The 16723-nt window shown below is 39.4% G+C and overlaps 1 protein-coding gene across 12 annotated transcripts in view; it reads right to left on the reverse strand.

The window, feature by feature from the left end:
- Positions 1-16723, reverse strand: part of JAKMIP1 (janus kinase and microtubule interacting protein 1) — a 257217-nt gene that overhangs the window by 105303 nt on the left and 135191 nt on the right. For all 12 annotated transcript variants that reach the window (XM_075128044.1, XM_075128043.1, XM_075128035.1 and 9 more), the window contains one exon: positions 4617-5111. In XM_075128044.1, coding sequence (XP_074984145.1) covers positions 4617-5111 — 495 coding nt within the window. The remainder of the gene's footprint in view (positions 1-4616; positions 5112-16723) is intronic.

The following is a 16723-nucleotide window of genomic DNA, read 5'->3' on the forward strand; positions in this document are numbered from 1 at the left end:
GTGTGCAATGATGGATAGAGGAAAATCTCCTTAGAAATGTGGCTGTTAATACAGAGCTCAATCTGGAAATTAAATTTGTAATTTTTTCCTCTAACATGCTGGTGGCCTTCTCTCTGGTGTAGCTTTTGATAAATGTAGGGTGCAAATTGCACAAGTCACTAATAACAGGTTCTTTACTCAGGCAACTACATACATTTATTATGGGAGATGAGATTGGTGAATTGTATAGAAACATGAGGACTTTATTTAGTACTTAGAATATACAAGTAAAATAGAACTCAGAGAAAAATATAATAAAGCAAGATAAATATAAACAAACAACCCCCTACGCTGTGCATACTCACAGCCTTATGGAGACCCTTAGAAGTGAAAAGGGGAAGTACGTGGAGAGCAGTATGAGTGGGCTTGACAGTACAAAGACTTTTGCCATTCTGTCATCCCTAATGTCCCAACTAAAGGTTAATCAAACACCACATCTTATATCCCCTTTTCCTGACCACGCATGTCTGGGGATCATATTTATATTGTTTTCTGGCCTTTAGTCCATGTACGGCTGTCTGGGAAACCGTAACTGGGTTCCAATTGTTGACACCAAGCATGTGCATAAATACCTTTCCCAATATTTCTAGTGTATCAGTGTGGTTAAATTCACGATTACACATACTAAAATCCACCTAAATCTGTTGTTTTGTCTTTCTGAGCTGTACTTGTTTATCAACAGCTACATATTGCAAAAACTCCTACAAACCTTATGACACTAGGTAAAATACTTATGCTAATTTATGCTAACTGCCAGTCCTTGCTAAACCTCATGATAACCATTATAACATTACTGGGCCTTAATTAAGCTTATTGTAAAGCCTATTTTGTTTTATTGTGTTCTCCTTCTTTCATTATAGCGTTTCTTAAGCAGCTTAATTTAGTCTAACATATAGATTACCATTTATTCTCAGGTATGTACCTCCCAAGATCAGGTCAATGTCCAAAGGTCAACACTGGTAAAGGGCACCTTTTGATTTTCAGCATGGACTGACATTTTCAAACACGCATGTACAAAAGTTTACAGACACTTTTGCTTTAACTTAGATATGCAAAACTTCCAATGCACACACGCACACTGGGGTTACGCATGTAGGTGCATGCATGCCTCCACAACCCTGATTTGCAACTACAATTCAGAGGATTTCCACATTGAAGCTGCATATACACAAAAGTGCAAACGTGGCTTTGCGCACATCTGATTGAAAATCTGAGCCATAGTCTACAGTTCCAGAGAAGGCAGCTTGTATTTTTCACTTTACTAAAGATGTCTGACAGCTGAGCTATGTATAAACATTGTTATTTCTAATTTTAATTATTTGGATGTTGTTCACATACTTCGGTGACTGGGAAAATATAAGTACTTAGATATATGAGATAATGTAGACTAGGGATATAATACAGTATTAGGTTACAATTTTTAAAATACCATTTTAAATTGTTACAAATACATACATTCCAATACAGCTGATTTTCTTATTACTATTCATGTTGTCTCCTCATCGTATTTCTCTCTGCTCGGGAAATGAAAAAACATTCCAGTTTCATCTCTCCAGTTTGTTTCTAGTAAATTTCATTTTCAGGTTCTCATACATTAGCTAAGATGAGCTGCAGTGTTTAGATTCCACATTTTGCAAGAGAATGTCTGCTTTTTAAAAACAGTTTCCATAGGAATTTTTTTTAAATAATGAAAACATTTCTATTGCTTGTGTCTGAAATCAATTATTTGAATAGCACTGATATATGAGCAAAACTTTTATAAAGAATTTATTTTAAAATATTATTTTATGACTGTACTTTTTATAGGTCAGTAGGAGTCTACAGAAGCATTGCTTATGTGAAGAATTTAATTTTAATATCTGTACATATATGAAAGCTCATTATCCAGTTTTCAAAGCTCATTTTCAACAGCTTGCAAGGTTCACACCTTCAATAAAAAATGAATACAACTTTATTTTATTGTATGTACAGTCTGCTTGTTTTCAAATAGCCAACATGATCGACAGACAATGCGTGGATATTGTCTTATCTTCCTTCATATTAGTTTTCTTGGTTGCAAATAAGAGAAGCCAAATGCTTGGACTGAAATTACTTGAGGGTGTCAAAAATCAGTCTTGAAAACTGGAAGTGAGTCTCAGCAATAACTATGGAGAGACTAGCTTTTTACCATATATGAGAAAACCCTCATCAAGATAAAGCATGTATTTGTCCAGTACCTTGTTACATTTAAATGACTATAAGGCAGTCAGATTTTGAATCCTGAGTTTGATCCTTTACTCTCAGGCCAATCCTGGCCCTAAGGCATTGGGTGAGCCTTATTAGAGTGCAGTGCTCTGTACTGTTGCTAAACAGCAAGACATGAAAGCAAACAGTGCACAAATTGAATCTCATTTTCAGACCTGTGCTGACATTATTGATGCTTGTGCAGAAAAAGGGAAATAAATGAAATATCCTCCCACACCCAAATCAGATTTATGACCTTCATTGGAAAGGCAGGCAAACATTCTTTTTTGCCAAATGGAAGAAGGGAAAGGCATTTGGGGTGCCTCCAAAGTTAGGAGGAAGTATTACAGTGAAAAGAAAAATATTTCACCGCCAACCATGAGCTGCTATTTAAACTAAAAACTGAAGCAAGACTATGGAACTAACCCCATTCAGAACACCTAACCAATTTCATATCATGTTGAGACTCTTCCAAGTATTTAAGAAAGGCCACTAATTCCTGTTTTGTCTTGTTTTATATACGTCAGTGGAGCTTATCCAACTGATTTTGTGCTAGTAAAAATTCTGGCCTAATTGTAATTCAGTAACAAGATGTTTTCAGTTGTTGGCAACCTGAGCAAGATGGACTAGGTATTCTGTTTGCAGAACCTTAACTACCATGAGGCTGGAAAGGTATCTTATGGCTCTCACTCAGAGAAGACCAAGAGGCTCCATCAGTTGTGAGTGGGGCTTACTGTAGTTATGTTATAAATGACACATATGAGTAATGTTGCAGGCTTTTGCCATTTCTATAATCATTGTCAGGTCATCATTGTTCCGACAGCCCTGCAGAAACACTGACTCTGCTTCTGTTCTATTACTGTTCTGCCTATTTAAAACTTGATCTTCTAACAGTAAAAAAGGACACTGCCAAGGATGTTAGATGTAAAATTGTTTTATTCTGAGGGAGTGTGCACATGCACACTGTAGTCTTGTGCTGTGTCCTCCCTCCCCTAGCACTATTTAGCTGCTTTCTTCCAAGCAAGGATACAGAAATCAACGAGAACCTTGTGCTCTCATGGAGACTGAGTATGCGAGTTCTATGTATTATGTCATGTGATCACTTCGAATAATTTGGACTTCAACTCCTGTACTTTGTAGCCCTGTTTTTAGGATTGCCAGATTTTAAGGGACTGGGAAAGAAGTATGACAGGGTAATTATGCTCACTAAAGTCTAAGGCCGGACAACCTTTAGAGGATTCTTAGTAAGTTGTAGCACCCAATAGCCTGTCAATAATCAATTGACTTAAGGGACAAAGTAACTGCAGGAGTGGGAGTGAGTGTGTGTGTGTGCATAGAATGACTAACCTGTTCTTGTTCTGTACTCCATTCAAGTTCTGGTCCTGTCACAAGATCAAATAAAGGATTTCCTTAACATTAAAGGAGAGACTATTCCTCTTTTATAATTTATCTTGCATGGTATTTGCATTCTTATTACCATACTGAAAGTTAATTCATTTTAGTAACCAAATCTCAACACTCCATACATGGAAAATTTCATGATGCCAAACAGAACGGCCTTTTCATTATATATTACTGTAAGTCTACTATTGTGTCGTAATTTGCCCAAACATGGCAGTATCACTAGTGTAAAATGTAGTGGTTTGGATCAGTACGGTTGGATACACTGTTTTACTTCTGTTTTGTTCATAAGGGGAAGGCTGCTGTCTATGGTGAACCTTATAACGGAGGAAAAGCTCTGTTACCCTGGGCCCACACTAACACCTCTGCCCTTTAAAGGAGTATCAAGAACAAGTGACAAGGGGCAATGATCCTTGTTACTTCAAGAAAGTGATTGATATGGGCAATACTTTGTAAGCAGAAGGAACTATCTTCTCTTCACTCTGCCAGAGCGGTTCCCACAAGGACAGACTGCTGCAGCACATATGCTGTATCTGAAATAGCTAGCACGTCCATCACAGAAAGGGCATCTCTGCTCTGCAGAGTGAACACATCTTGAATCCTTCAATAGAGAAGGTCTTGTAAGGAAAGGAATTTCAGGCAAAGAGGAAGAGAAAACTACCCAATAACTTGGATCTCTTGAGTGGAAACACATGGCAGGGGTTTGGTACTTCAACTCTCTTTATGTGACAGGATGTAATGCTGTAGACTGGGGTGTGGTGAGTGGATTGGGGTGGAGCCAACACTCCTCTGTGCTGTAGGAAAAGAAAGAAGTGGGAATAGGGTGTGTATTATCCAAACAACGAACGATTAAATATGCTTCAAACCAGACTCCGATCTCTTTCATGGGCAGCGCAATAATGTTCTAATAGCTGCTGTAAACTGAAATATATTTATTGTTTAATTAAGCTTACCAGCCTGCGGATATCCCTCTCACATTCACGCTTTATTCTATTAACCTCATCTTGATGGGACTGATAAGCCATGCGCAGATCAGCAGCCTTCATTTTATCTGCCTGCATAATATTGTTCAAAGCTTCTTCAAGCTGCTTTTTACCAGACTTCAGCTCTAATATCTCCTGCTGCACCTTTATGCGTTCGCAATCAAATGCTTTCCGAGCTTCTTCCCTGGCTTCGTTTAGCAATGCGGTTTTCACTTTGTCGGCTGCCCCATCCCGCAGCACGTTCACCGTAGACTGCAAGCGTTGAATTTCACTCTCTTTTATTTTTACCATACGAGCTACTTCCTGCTCATGCTGCCGGATAAGCAGCTCCCTGACAGCCTGGAGTTCCTTCATTTTCTCCTCATGGAGTTTAGCCTTCAGGTCAGAGATGTAGGCAGTGTGCTTGTGCTGCTCCTGCTCTCTTTCTTGTTTGACTTCCTGGATTCTCTCTCTCAGTTTACCCACCTGGAACATAATAAATAAAACTTGGTTTAACATGACTGCTCATGATGCTGTCTCTCCAAAACATACCATCTCAGGTGCCCTTGCTATAAAATGGAAAGACTAGATCTGAGCACCTCAAACTCAGGGAAAGTTTGCATCTGGATCCAAACATTGTAGCTTGGGCCTCTCTCCAGCCAAAATCTAATATATTTTCAGCCTTGGGAAACTGGCATATTTTCCTTTAACCTGTAAAATGGACGAGAGATTTTCCAGGGTTTTTAGCAATCCACTAGGGGGGCACTCTACTGGCTGATCATTTCTTGCTGTTAGAAGGCATGGCAAGATATGACTCAGGAAAAGTGAATCCTGTTTTCTCCTGACTCCCTCCACTAAAATCTATTGCCAGAGTCTATTTTCTTGATGTGACCCAATCACCGCAAGCTGCCAGTTCTTGACTGCTCCCTTGGGGCTGGAACCAGATTAGAGAGATGGGTCAGATGGGGAGAGTGGTGCTGGAATTATGGAGAATTAGGAAGCTTCTTTGTTTGTGGGGGGGAAGTCAGGAAGCATTCCAGTGCTTGACGGAGTGGTGGATAACTTATTTGCTTTTTCTATGGTGTGTATATTGTTTCAGAATTTAAAAACCCTTAGACTAATTTATCCTCACAATACTCTTATTCTGTTGAGAAATATTATGCTCATTTTATAGATGGGAAGCTGAGGCGCAGAGAGATTAAATGACTTGCCTAAATTCACACAGGAAGCCTGACAGAGCAGGGAATTGAACCCAGAACTCCTGAGTTTTGGTCCATTGCTTTAACTACAAGACCCCCATTCCTCATCTTACGGCTAAGGGGGTGAGAAATAATCTCTCGATAAAGGGATGAAGAAAGGAGCAGCAACTAGAAAGGAGGAAAGGCTCCTGTTGGTAGGGTGAGATTTCGGAGGTAAAAGCTGAAGACTAGGACCTACATTTTCATTTACTAATTTTGAGACACCCACCTTAAAGAGGCCTGATTTTCAGAGGCCTGGTACTCACAGCTTTTTGAAAATAAGGCCCCTTCAAGGTGTTTCAGATTGGGCACTTAAAAACTGAGGCATCGAAAAGCACTAGACACTTTTTAAAATGTAGGCCAAGGTTTGTAAGGGTTAAAAGCAGTATTATAATCTATTATATCAATGCACACTGTGATGAAACCTCATTATAATGACACTCAGCAGGTTGCATGAACAGTGATGCTTTTTCTATGTGGAATTTATACACTAATTCAGAAAAAAAGTCCAGAGGTAAGTTTGCTTCCCCTACAGAAGTTTATTTGGCCCAGTATAAAATATTCCAACATGATCACTGTCAGTAACACACTCCTGCCATCTCCATCACAATGAATGCCACAACATAGGCATGGCATATGATTCTGTAATCTAACGCAAAGTCACAGAGCAGCAGAGAATGCAAAGACCTGTGCTCCTGAATGACACTATAAACATGCATACGACATGGTGCTTCTGCTAGAATGAGGTTATTGCACAGCAGGGGAACGAAAAACTAACGCTGAAAGTGAGTAAAACACTATTAATGGAATAAACACTGATCATGACTGCTGTACCCAAAGGTAGGCATGCAATAAAGTTCTAAACCAGGTACGTTAGAGAAGGATTTTACTGCACCAACACTATCATCTTACACCAAGAACCTGCCTAATAGATGCAAAGAGAAAAGAATATTGCCCTAGAATAATATATCTCATTATTGGGAATAGATCACATATCTTGGTCTACCCCAATTACGTTTTATCCATATGTAATTGTATCTTCAAAAGCCGATAGGGATGATATTTAATTCCAAGACTGTAATCAACAAGTCCAGTTTTCAAACTTCCATGCTTATGTGAGGCCACCTAGTTGTGCATGTGGGCTTAAAATAAACCTCAGACCTCAGATTAGGTATTCATCCACCTATCCACGAATCTAAATGGCCAAAGGTAGAAATAAAGACTGATTTAGGCATCCAAATTTGACAACTGGGACTAATCCCACACTGATTTAAATATATCACAGCTATTATTTTAGGGATGGAAAAAGAAAGTTCATGGAATCTTGTTAAAACAAAAGAAAGAAAACCTACACTGTCCCATGGATAAATCAGTTGCAAGAATTTCTCAAGACATACAGTAATTAAAAATCAGTCTTATTCATATATTGTAGGTGAAGGATAGTTTTTAACCTAAAGTAGTCCTGCGTGTGGTGGCTTCCAAGAGAATTTATTAACAACTGAGAAATTTGTCTTGAAATACATGTTTCCAAACAGAATTTACCCTTAAATGACTAAGCAGAGAGGAAGCCAGGCTGGCTTAGCTTATTTTAGCCAGCAGAAGCAGCAAGGAGGGCCAAAGTTACTTAGGAGCCTACATCCCATTTTCAAAAATACCTTTTGGATTTAGTGGCCTAAGTCTCATGGGGAAATTGTTTTTTTTTAATTCAAGAGACAGTACCATGTATGCATGGACCCATGTACTATAACCTGAAGCTGACAAATTTGTCAAGACATCAGCAGCTAATAAAAAAAAGGTATTTTTCACCCTGCACATCACTGATTTGAACATCTACTCTACTGGCCTTTGTAAATTAAATCTTTAGCCTATGCATGTAGATACAATAATGATGCCAAAGCAATAACTAGATTTTCGGCAAAAGAATGCTAAAGGTCATTCTTCCTTGCCTGTCTTATACATTTTTATGTTAATCTGTATATGTTTAGGTTTGGACAATGTCTGAAAGAAACATTTTCTTTAACCCACAGACTACACACTTGAAGAATATGTGATTCCAGTTTTGTTTCCCTTTACAAGCCATTTGCACATGTGAAAGACAAAATAAATCAGTATAACCGTTGGGGTCTGTTAATTTAAAAAAGTTTTCATAGTTATCATAGCAGCCTACTTGATCAGGCACATAAGTTATATATATTGTTTTCTCCTCTATAAAAATAATTAAAATCCTCACTGTGACTTGAACTATGTCTATATTTTTCTCTCGTTTTAACTTACATTTAAAGAACACTTCATTCTTGCCATAATTACCCTATACAATATATTGTCAGACTTTTAACTGAGCTACTGTCCATTAGGATGGCCAGGAACCAAGGGCATTATTGTCCTTTTAAGGTCATTTTTAAATCAAGTGCAATAGCTTTCCCCAACAACTAAAATCTCCAGTCTGTATGCTTCATTACACAAAATGTGTACACCAGCTTCACTTATTTTCTGCCAGCACACGAGCGGCCTGACCCAATGCTCACTGAAGCAAACAGCAGTCTTTCCATTGACTACAGCAGGCACTGGCTCAGGCTCTAAATGTGAATCACGCAAACAATAGCAGAGCTCTCAGAGTGACAGCAACAGCCGTCCTGGATAAACTATCACTTTAGGACAACTTTTTGGACTACCAACTTAGAATTCAATTAATATTTGTGTCATGTTCAAGGCCTACAGACAGAGAAGTTAAATAAAAACTTAAAATTTTCAGAAAGGTTGCAACATAACATTACTTTAGTTCTTAAAATCCAGAACTTTAACACGTAAGAACCAGAGAGAGAGAGAACAGATTACTCACTAAGGCAGAGAGGCAAAACTCACCCCATCTTGCTCGAAATTGGATCTTTGAAGACTGACTGCTGAAATACCTAGATCACACACTTCCCTCAGAGCCCCCTAGCCTGGAAGCAGGACCAAGAAAACCTCTGAGAATTCAAGGTGATAGTGTGTAATTTTAACACCGCTTTTCATACACCACAGTTTAATACACCATAAACGAACACGGACTTTTGAAGGAATACTTTCCACTAAAACCAGGACTTGAATAGAGTGATAAACATACCGGCTTTATACTGACCACAGTTGACACGATCATCATTAAAGTCGACAACAGTTTAGAGGCTGTGGTTCACGTTTCCAAACCCGATTAACGAACATTAGGTTATACGACAGACTACACAGGAGAACTAAAATCACACACTATGAAGAAAAGCTTGTACCTTTTCATAATTACTTAAGAAGCAATGCTAGCCAAATTATACTAAAGAAACCGATACTTTTAAATATTCACCAGCTTCAAAAAAATAATGAATAAAACTATTTATCATGTAATATTGTAATTTCACCCGTTTTAATGTGACTAGTCGTATTTTCAGATACAGATGGACTGCAATTTGATAACTTGTGCTGGGATCTCAGAAACATGTCTGTCTTCCCTGCAGATGAGGGACAAAGCTTATCTCTATGCTCCAGGTTATTTTTGTATTGATCCAGCTACAGGCAGATTGATCAATAAGCTTCCAACATTTTTTTCATATGGAAAAGTTTATAGCATGAGTAGATTTGAAAGGATTAGATTTTTATTGATAAAGGTTAGTAAATGTCGATTTCACTCTACACACACGAAAATATTTCCATCAATAACAACCAAACTTTACAGATAAGCAAATTAAGAAAAATGCTGCTTCAGAACTAATAGAGTTTGATTTAAGGATCTTTATTTTGTATATTTTGATATGTGATGTTGACAATTTGTGTTTTAATGGTTGTAAAGTCTCAATTTTTTGAATCTCAACATCTGCTGTCATTAAATATGTATTGTCCAGCCCCCCCATAATTTTCTGAAACTGAAATTTTAAATTGGTAAAAATAAAAAAATGCTTAAAACCCATACTTTTGTGGAATTGTGAAAACTTAAGTTGATAAAAATAGAAAAATGCTTAAAAATTATCAATATTATCGTGGTCTACACTATACAGTTAGGTCAACTTAAGGCAGCTTATGTTGACCTAATTATGTCAATGTATACACTACAGCCTTGTAAGTGCCATACTACACTGACATGAATCTAAGTGCCACACTACACTGACACACTAACTCCACCTCCATGAGAAGCGTAGCGCTTATGTCGGTGTAGTTAGGGCAATGCAGCGTCTGTCTAGACACTGTGCTACTTACATTGGCTGTTGACTGTCTTGTCAATTTCACGTCCTGTCAATTTCACAGCGCAATCCTAGAACCTGACTGCCTTGGCTCCCCACTCCTAGCTGGGCTGCTGCCCAGAGGCTCCCTGCTCAGAAAGCTGAGAAGCCCAGATGGCTGCCCCCTGCTCCCAGCTGACAGCACAGAACTGAAAGCCTGGCTCCCAGCTCCCCACACTGCCCCTCGTCAGTCGGTGGAAGCGCTCCTGGTGAGGATGAGCACCATCGACAGAAGGAGGGTATGATGGATATCAGCCACTGCAGTAATCACGGCTGTGGCTGCAAGTCGACTTAACATAGGTCGACTTAGGGCTGTAGTGTAGACATGCCCTAAACTTTAAAGCCAAAACTTAGAATATATTTTACATCTTTTCTTTTAACATGCACCCAGAGCCTTAACATGATTTCTTACATAAACTTTATTAATTAACCTCTAACTGTATGTAACAGGACAGGAAATATCAAATAGCCCACTAATGACTAAATCATGGGTTCTCTGAAATAAAGGAACATTTATTGAAAATAAGCTATCCTGAAAAGCTTAATACATTAAAGTATGTGAAATGCTCTGAAATGAGTAATTTTTGACTATGTTGCTGATTTATAATTAATAACATTACAAGGGTCACAATAACAACGCCAGAACAGGAATGAATTATCGTCTCTCTTTTTTCAACACCTGTCTCCTCTGACCCCCAAAATCAAATCAGTAAAAACTCAATCCTGCTTCCTCTAAAATCAATACCAAAATTTTCAGTGAGTTTAATGGGAGTAGGACTGCGCCCTAGTTAAACACTGCATCTTGGGCCTGACCTTGCAAATTGCTGAGCATCTCCTGTAAGCTGTTGTGAATCATCAACTCCCAGTGATTCCAGATTCATGATCACGCACAGGACGCTTAGCACCTGGCAGGATCGGATTGTAGTCTTTCTAACTAAAGATATCCACAATGAATAACAGTCCTTCTGTTCTATTAATGTGACATGTACTATTGTTATCTCCTTAAAAATTTTACTGTTATGCATAGTTTCATAGGGCTCTATCCAGCAAGGTGCTGAGCCCACTCATTTCCTACTGAATTAAATGTGAAAACATTCTGAAATTAACTGTGTACTACTGGACATTCAAAGCCAAATTTCAATGCAGTTCTTTTAGAATTCAATATATTGTAGGTTTGCAAGCTTGCCCTCCCTATGGAATTTAACAGGACTTAAACCAATGGGCTTCTACAGAAATGTAAGAGTTTCTATAAAAAATCACTCTAAAATGCCTATACATTGCCCCTTTTTCTCACCTTTGTCCTTCCCCAGTAACCACTTTCAAAAGGTCCAGTATTGCAATAATGCTTCATTTGGGGTTCATCACTTCTACTCGGTTGCTGGCTAGCAGACATTGTTTTCAGTGCCTACATAGCAGCTACCTTGCCAATGCCAGCTTGAGGGTTGAGGCATTAAGGTGAGGATCCGAACTCTAATAAGCTGTCGCTAGGCCACCAAGAAAGGCTTTGATGAAATGCTGTTATACACCCACATTGATCACACTGAAACTGTAGCTGTTCCAGTCCAATCAAAGAAGCTGTTTTGTTTGAACTTTTCCAAAGAAGTTGGCTTTATGCTGAAAGGAATTGCTCTTGGAAAAGAATCAATCACACATTGTCTGCAGAATGGCCTCCCATGTCTGCAATCCATGGAGAATGAGAAAGCAGAGATTCATCAAGGATGTTGCTTTGGAGTGATTGTAGCATCTCTATCATGGTGGTATGTGGCACAAGGATGAAGACCAAGTGCCAAGTAACCCAAGCCAGAGTGAAGGACACTCAAAAACCCTACCACATAAGGGAGCAAAGTAAAAAGAGGTACCCCTAGGGAAGCTAAAAGCTCTCCCCTTTCTGTCTCTATATGGGAAATTACTCAGCTCAGTCTTGGGACACTGGATGACTTATAGCCTACACTGTCAAGAATTCCAGGACACACTTTAACATGGAATACCATACTGCTATGGCATTATAGCTGGAAGCAAGAAAAGCTGAGTGAGGAAGTTCAAATTGGAAACAGGATGCAAATTTTGAAAATGAGAGTAATTAACCATAGGGACAGATTACCAAGAGATGTGATCAATTATCTGAGGAATTGTCACAGACTGAAGTGTCACTAGATGAGGTTTTGGAGTTAATTGAGAAACTTAACAGTAACAAGTCACCGGGACCAGATGGCATTCACCCAAGAGTTCTGAAAGAACTCAAATGTGAAATTGCGGAACTATTAACTATGGTTTGTAACCTGTCCTTTAAATCAGCTACTGTACCCAACAACTGGAAGATAGCTAATGTAATGCCAATATTTAAGAAGCGCTCTAGAGGTGATCCTGGCAATTACAGACCGGTAAGTCTAACGTCCGTACCGGGCAAATTAGTTGAAACAATAGTAAAGAATAAAATGGTCAGACACACAGAAGAACATAAATTGTTGGGCAAAAGTCAACATGGTTTCTGGAAAGGGAGATCATGTCTTACTAATCTATTAGAGTTCTTTGAGGGGGTCAACAAACATATGGACAAGGGGGATCCCGTGAACACAGTGCACTTAGATTTTCAGAAAGCCTTTGACAAGGTCCCTCACCAAAGACTTTTAAATAAATTAAGTTGTCATGGGATAAGAGGGAAGATCCTTTCATGGATTGAGAACTGGTTAAAAGACAGGGAACAAAGGGTAGGAATAAACGGTAAATTTTCAGAATGGAGAGGGGTAACTAGTGGTGTTCCCCAAGGGTCAGTCCTAGGACCAATCCTATTCACCTTATTCATAAATGATCTGGAGAAAGGGGTAAACAGTGAAGTGGCAAAGTTTGCAGATGATACTAAACTGCTCAAGATAGTTAAAACCAAAGCAGACTGTGAAGAACTTCAAAGATATCTCACAAAACTAAGTGATTGGGCAACAAAATGGCAAATGAAATTTAATGTGGATAAATGTAAAGTAATGCACATTGGAAAAAATAACCCCAACTATACATACAGTATGATGGGGGCTAATTTAGCTACAGCTAATCAGGAAAGAGATCTTGGAGTCATCGTGGATAGTTCTCTGAAGATGTCCATGCAGTGTGTAGCAGCAGTCAAAAAAGCAAACGGGATGTTTGGAATCATTAAAAGGGATAGAGAATAAGACGGAGAATATCTTATTGCCCTTATATAAATCCATGGTACGTCCAGATCTTGAATACTGCATACAGATGTGGTCCCCTCATCTCAAAAAAGATATACTGGCATTAGAAAAGGTTCCAAAAAGGGCAACTAAAATGATTAGGGGTATGGAACGGGTCCCATATGAGGAGAGATTAAAGAGGCTAGGACTTTTCAGCTTGGAAAAGAGGAGACTAAGGGGGGATATCATAGAGGTATATAAAAACATGAGTTACCATTAGCCAGGGTGGGTAAGGAATGGTGTCCCTAGCCTCTGTTTGTCAGAGGGTGGAGATGGATGGCAGGAGAGAGATCACTAGATCATTACCTGTTAGATTCACTCCCTCTGGGGTACCTGGCATTGACCACTGTCGGTAGACAGGATACTGGGCTGGATGGACCTTTGGTCTGACCCAGTATGACCTTTCTTACGTTCTTGTCCATCATCTAGAACTGGATTATGATGTTCCAGTGCTAAAATGTACTGAGCTAGAGAGAGACCAGAAGGGACATCAGGAGCCACTGAACCAGCAAACCCTCTATGGAATTTAGTAGGACTTAAACCAATAGGCTTCTATAGAAATGTAAGAGTTTCTATAAAAATCACTCTAAAAACCAGCGAGAAACTGCTGAATTGGAATTCATTTGCAAATTGGATACTATTAATTTAGGCTTAAATAGAGACTGGGAGTGGCTAAGTCATTATGCAAGGTAGCCTGTTTCCTCTTGTTTTTTCCTACCCCCCCCCCCCAGATGTTCTGGTTTAACTTGGATTTAAACTTGGAGAGTGGTCAGTTTAGATGAGCTATTACCAGCAGGAGAGTGAGTTTGTGTGTGTATGGGGGTGGAGGGGATGTGAGAAAACCTGGATCTATGCAGGAAATAGCCCGACTTGATAATGTAAAGAGTTGTCACTTTGGATGGGCTAGCACCAGCAGGAGAGTGAATTTGTGTGGGGGGGTGGAGGGTGAGAAAACCTGGATTTGTGCTGGAAATGGCCCACCTGTTGATCACTTTAGATAAGCTATTACCAGCAGGACAGTGGGGTGGGAGGAGGTATTGTTTCATATTCTCTGTGTGTATATAAAGTCTGCTGCAGTTTCCACGGTATACATCTGATGAAGTGAGCTGTAGCTCATGAAAGCTCATGCTCAAATAAATTGGTTAGTCTCTAAGGTGCCACAAGTACTCCTTTTCTTTCTAAAAACCCTCTACATTTAATAGAAAATGATAACCTTTCTGTAAGGTTTTGAACCATCCTATGGGATTTAATTTTTTAAATGTTATATTCCTGCAACCCAAGCAAGACATAGAACAAAGGGAAGCATTCTGAAGGGTTTACAGACATGGAGCAGTCTCCTTTAATTGAAGGCACACGCTCACAATTGGTCAATTCAGTCCATAGTTTAGTAGTGCTTCTGGATTCCTTGCCGATGTTGAGTGCTCACGTACCATTATCTGCAAACAACACTTTCTACCATCTCTGATTGTCTAGAAGACCTCATCCCATCCTGGCAAAAAATGGCCTGGCCTCAGTTATTCACACCTTTGTCATCTCTTGGCTGCATAACAGCAATGCAGTATTGTTGGGCATGTAGCACGCAGGCCCTAGGGACCAGCTGGTAGAGAACACTGAAGCACATCTCCACAGCAACACTGGGTACCACAAATATATCAAACCTATCTCCACTCCTGACACAGGCTTCCCATAGGATACTGAACCAAGTTCAAGATCTCAGTCCTTCTCTTCAAGGAGCTCAATGGCCAAGATGAAGACCATGGCTGACAACTTTGCTCCTCTGGAAAAATGGAACTTGCTATAGTAAGGGTAAATCTTGTCTATACAGGAGACAGCTTTTTGGGGTGCTGGCCCAAGACTTTGGAGTGAACTCCCTCAGAAACTAAGGATCATCACAAATTTCACCACCTTCCACTCCCAGTGTAAGGCACATTTCTTCGACCTTGCCTTCTTTAACATAATTATATAGCCCCATTCATACATATATATGTATTATATTACATATTTTAAAAATTCCAGAACAAAACACTCCACTGCACACGTCTCTCCCTGGGTAGAGGATAAGAGACCACACAAGACAGAAGTTAGTCCCACTGCTTAATGTTCTCCTGGAAGGCACTCAGATACTATAGTAATAATGAGTGTGGTATATGATCTCATACAGAATATCAGAAATAAAACATTAACCATCCTATAGAATTTAATTTTTTTTATACACAAATCCTACAGAAAATGTTCTAATGGACACTGCCTGCCCAGCCTCCCATGGCCTCTCCACTAGACCAGACACCAACTTCAGTGGCCTCCCAACCTGTAGTCTGTATCAGGCACCTCCTTCTACATGCCTCTATTCCAAACCCGAGGCTAAAAGTGGCAGAAGCAACAGACAGTGCAAAGGTTTACAGCTACACTGCCACCACCTCAGTCCTCCTGATGTCAGAATTCGCACTTTCCATCCCACCATCAGATACCTCCAATTTCAACTCTCTTGTTGCCACCAGACATTTTACCTGTCAGCCTTGCCTCACCCTGCCACCCACTTTTATCTATATGACCTTTATCACCATCCTTTTCCCACCACATCGACCCTCCTCTGTATTCCTTTCCTCATCAGGCCCAACTTCACTGCTCACAAGTACTCTCTTAGCACCTCCACACCCCCAACAAGATGTACACATGCCAACCCAGAACTTCCCTTTCCTGCTCTCCCTATTCTCTCCCATTCTTTATCACTCTCCTTCCTGGTGCTCCTTAGATTGTAAAATCTTGGGCTTCTTACTACAGATTTTAAGAACCGGTACACAATCTCACATGGGGCAGTGTATTTATTGTGAGGAACCTAGCTCACATTTGGGCTAGAAAATTATTAGAAATTGTTTCATACTGCACTGCAATATCATCTAATTTCCTGTTCTCCAACACCTCCAGGTCTCTTTTGGTATTATGACCTTCTCATCTCCCTCCCTCCAAATGTGTGGGAATGTTAATATCTTCCCCCAGAAGTACTGGCTTGAATTTTATATTGTTATCCCTGGCAATATTTGTAATGCTTTTCGGTCCCATTGTGTTGTATCTCTATCCATACCAACTTCGTACCATCTGTGAGTTTAATTAATGTGCTTCATTACATGCTCTTCCTAACAATAAAGAAGTCTGTCAATCCTTGGATCATAACCCTTCTCCCACACCCAACTGAATCATGTGTTACCGTTCCAGAAATCTGATGATCAAATCTACTGTATTCCCTTCATTTACTAATTTTACATTATAATCAAAATGAGGCTGGCCTTATTTATTCTTTATAATTTTCTGCTCCTTATTTTCAATATTTTGTTACCCTTCAGATGCTTATAAGTACTCTCTTGTTTCCCTCCCCTCCCCATTATTTTACTAGGGATTGAGAATGTAGGTTTATAAGA

Source organism: Caretta caretta, chromosome 4 (assembly GCF_965140235.1).
Source record: "Caretta caretta isolate rCarCar2 chromosome 4, rCarCar1.hap1, whole genome shotgun sequence".
Classification (NCBI taxonomy): Eukaryota; Metazoa; Chordata; order Testudines; family Cheloniidae; genus Caretta; species Caretta caretta.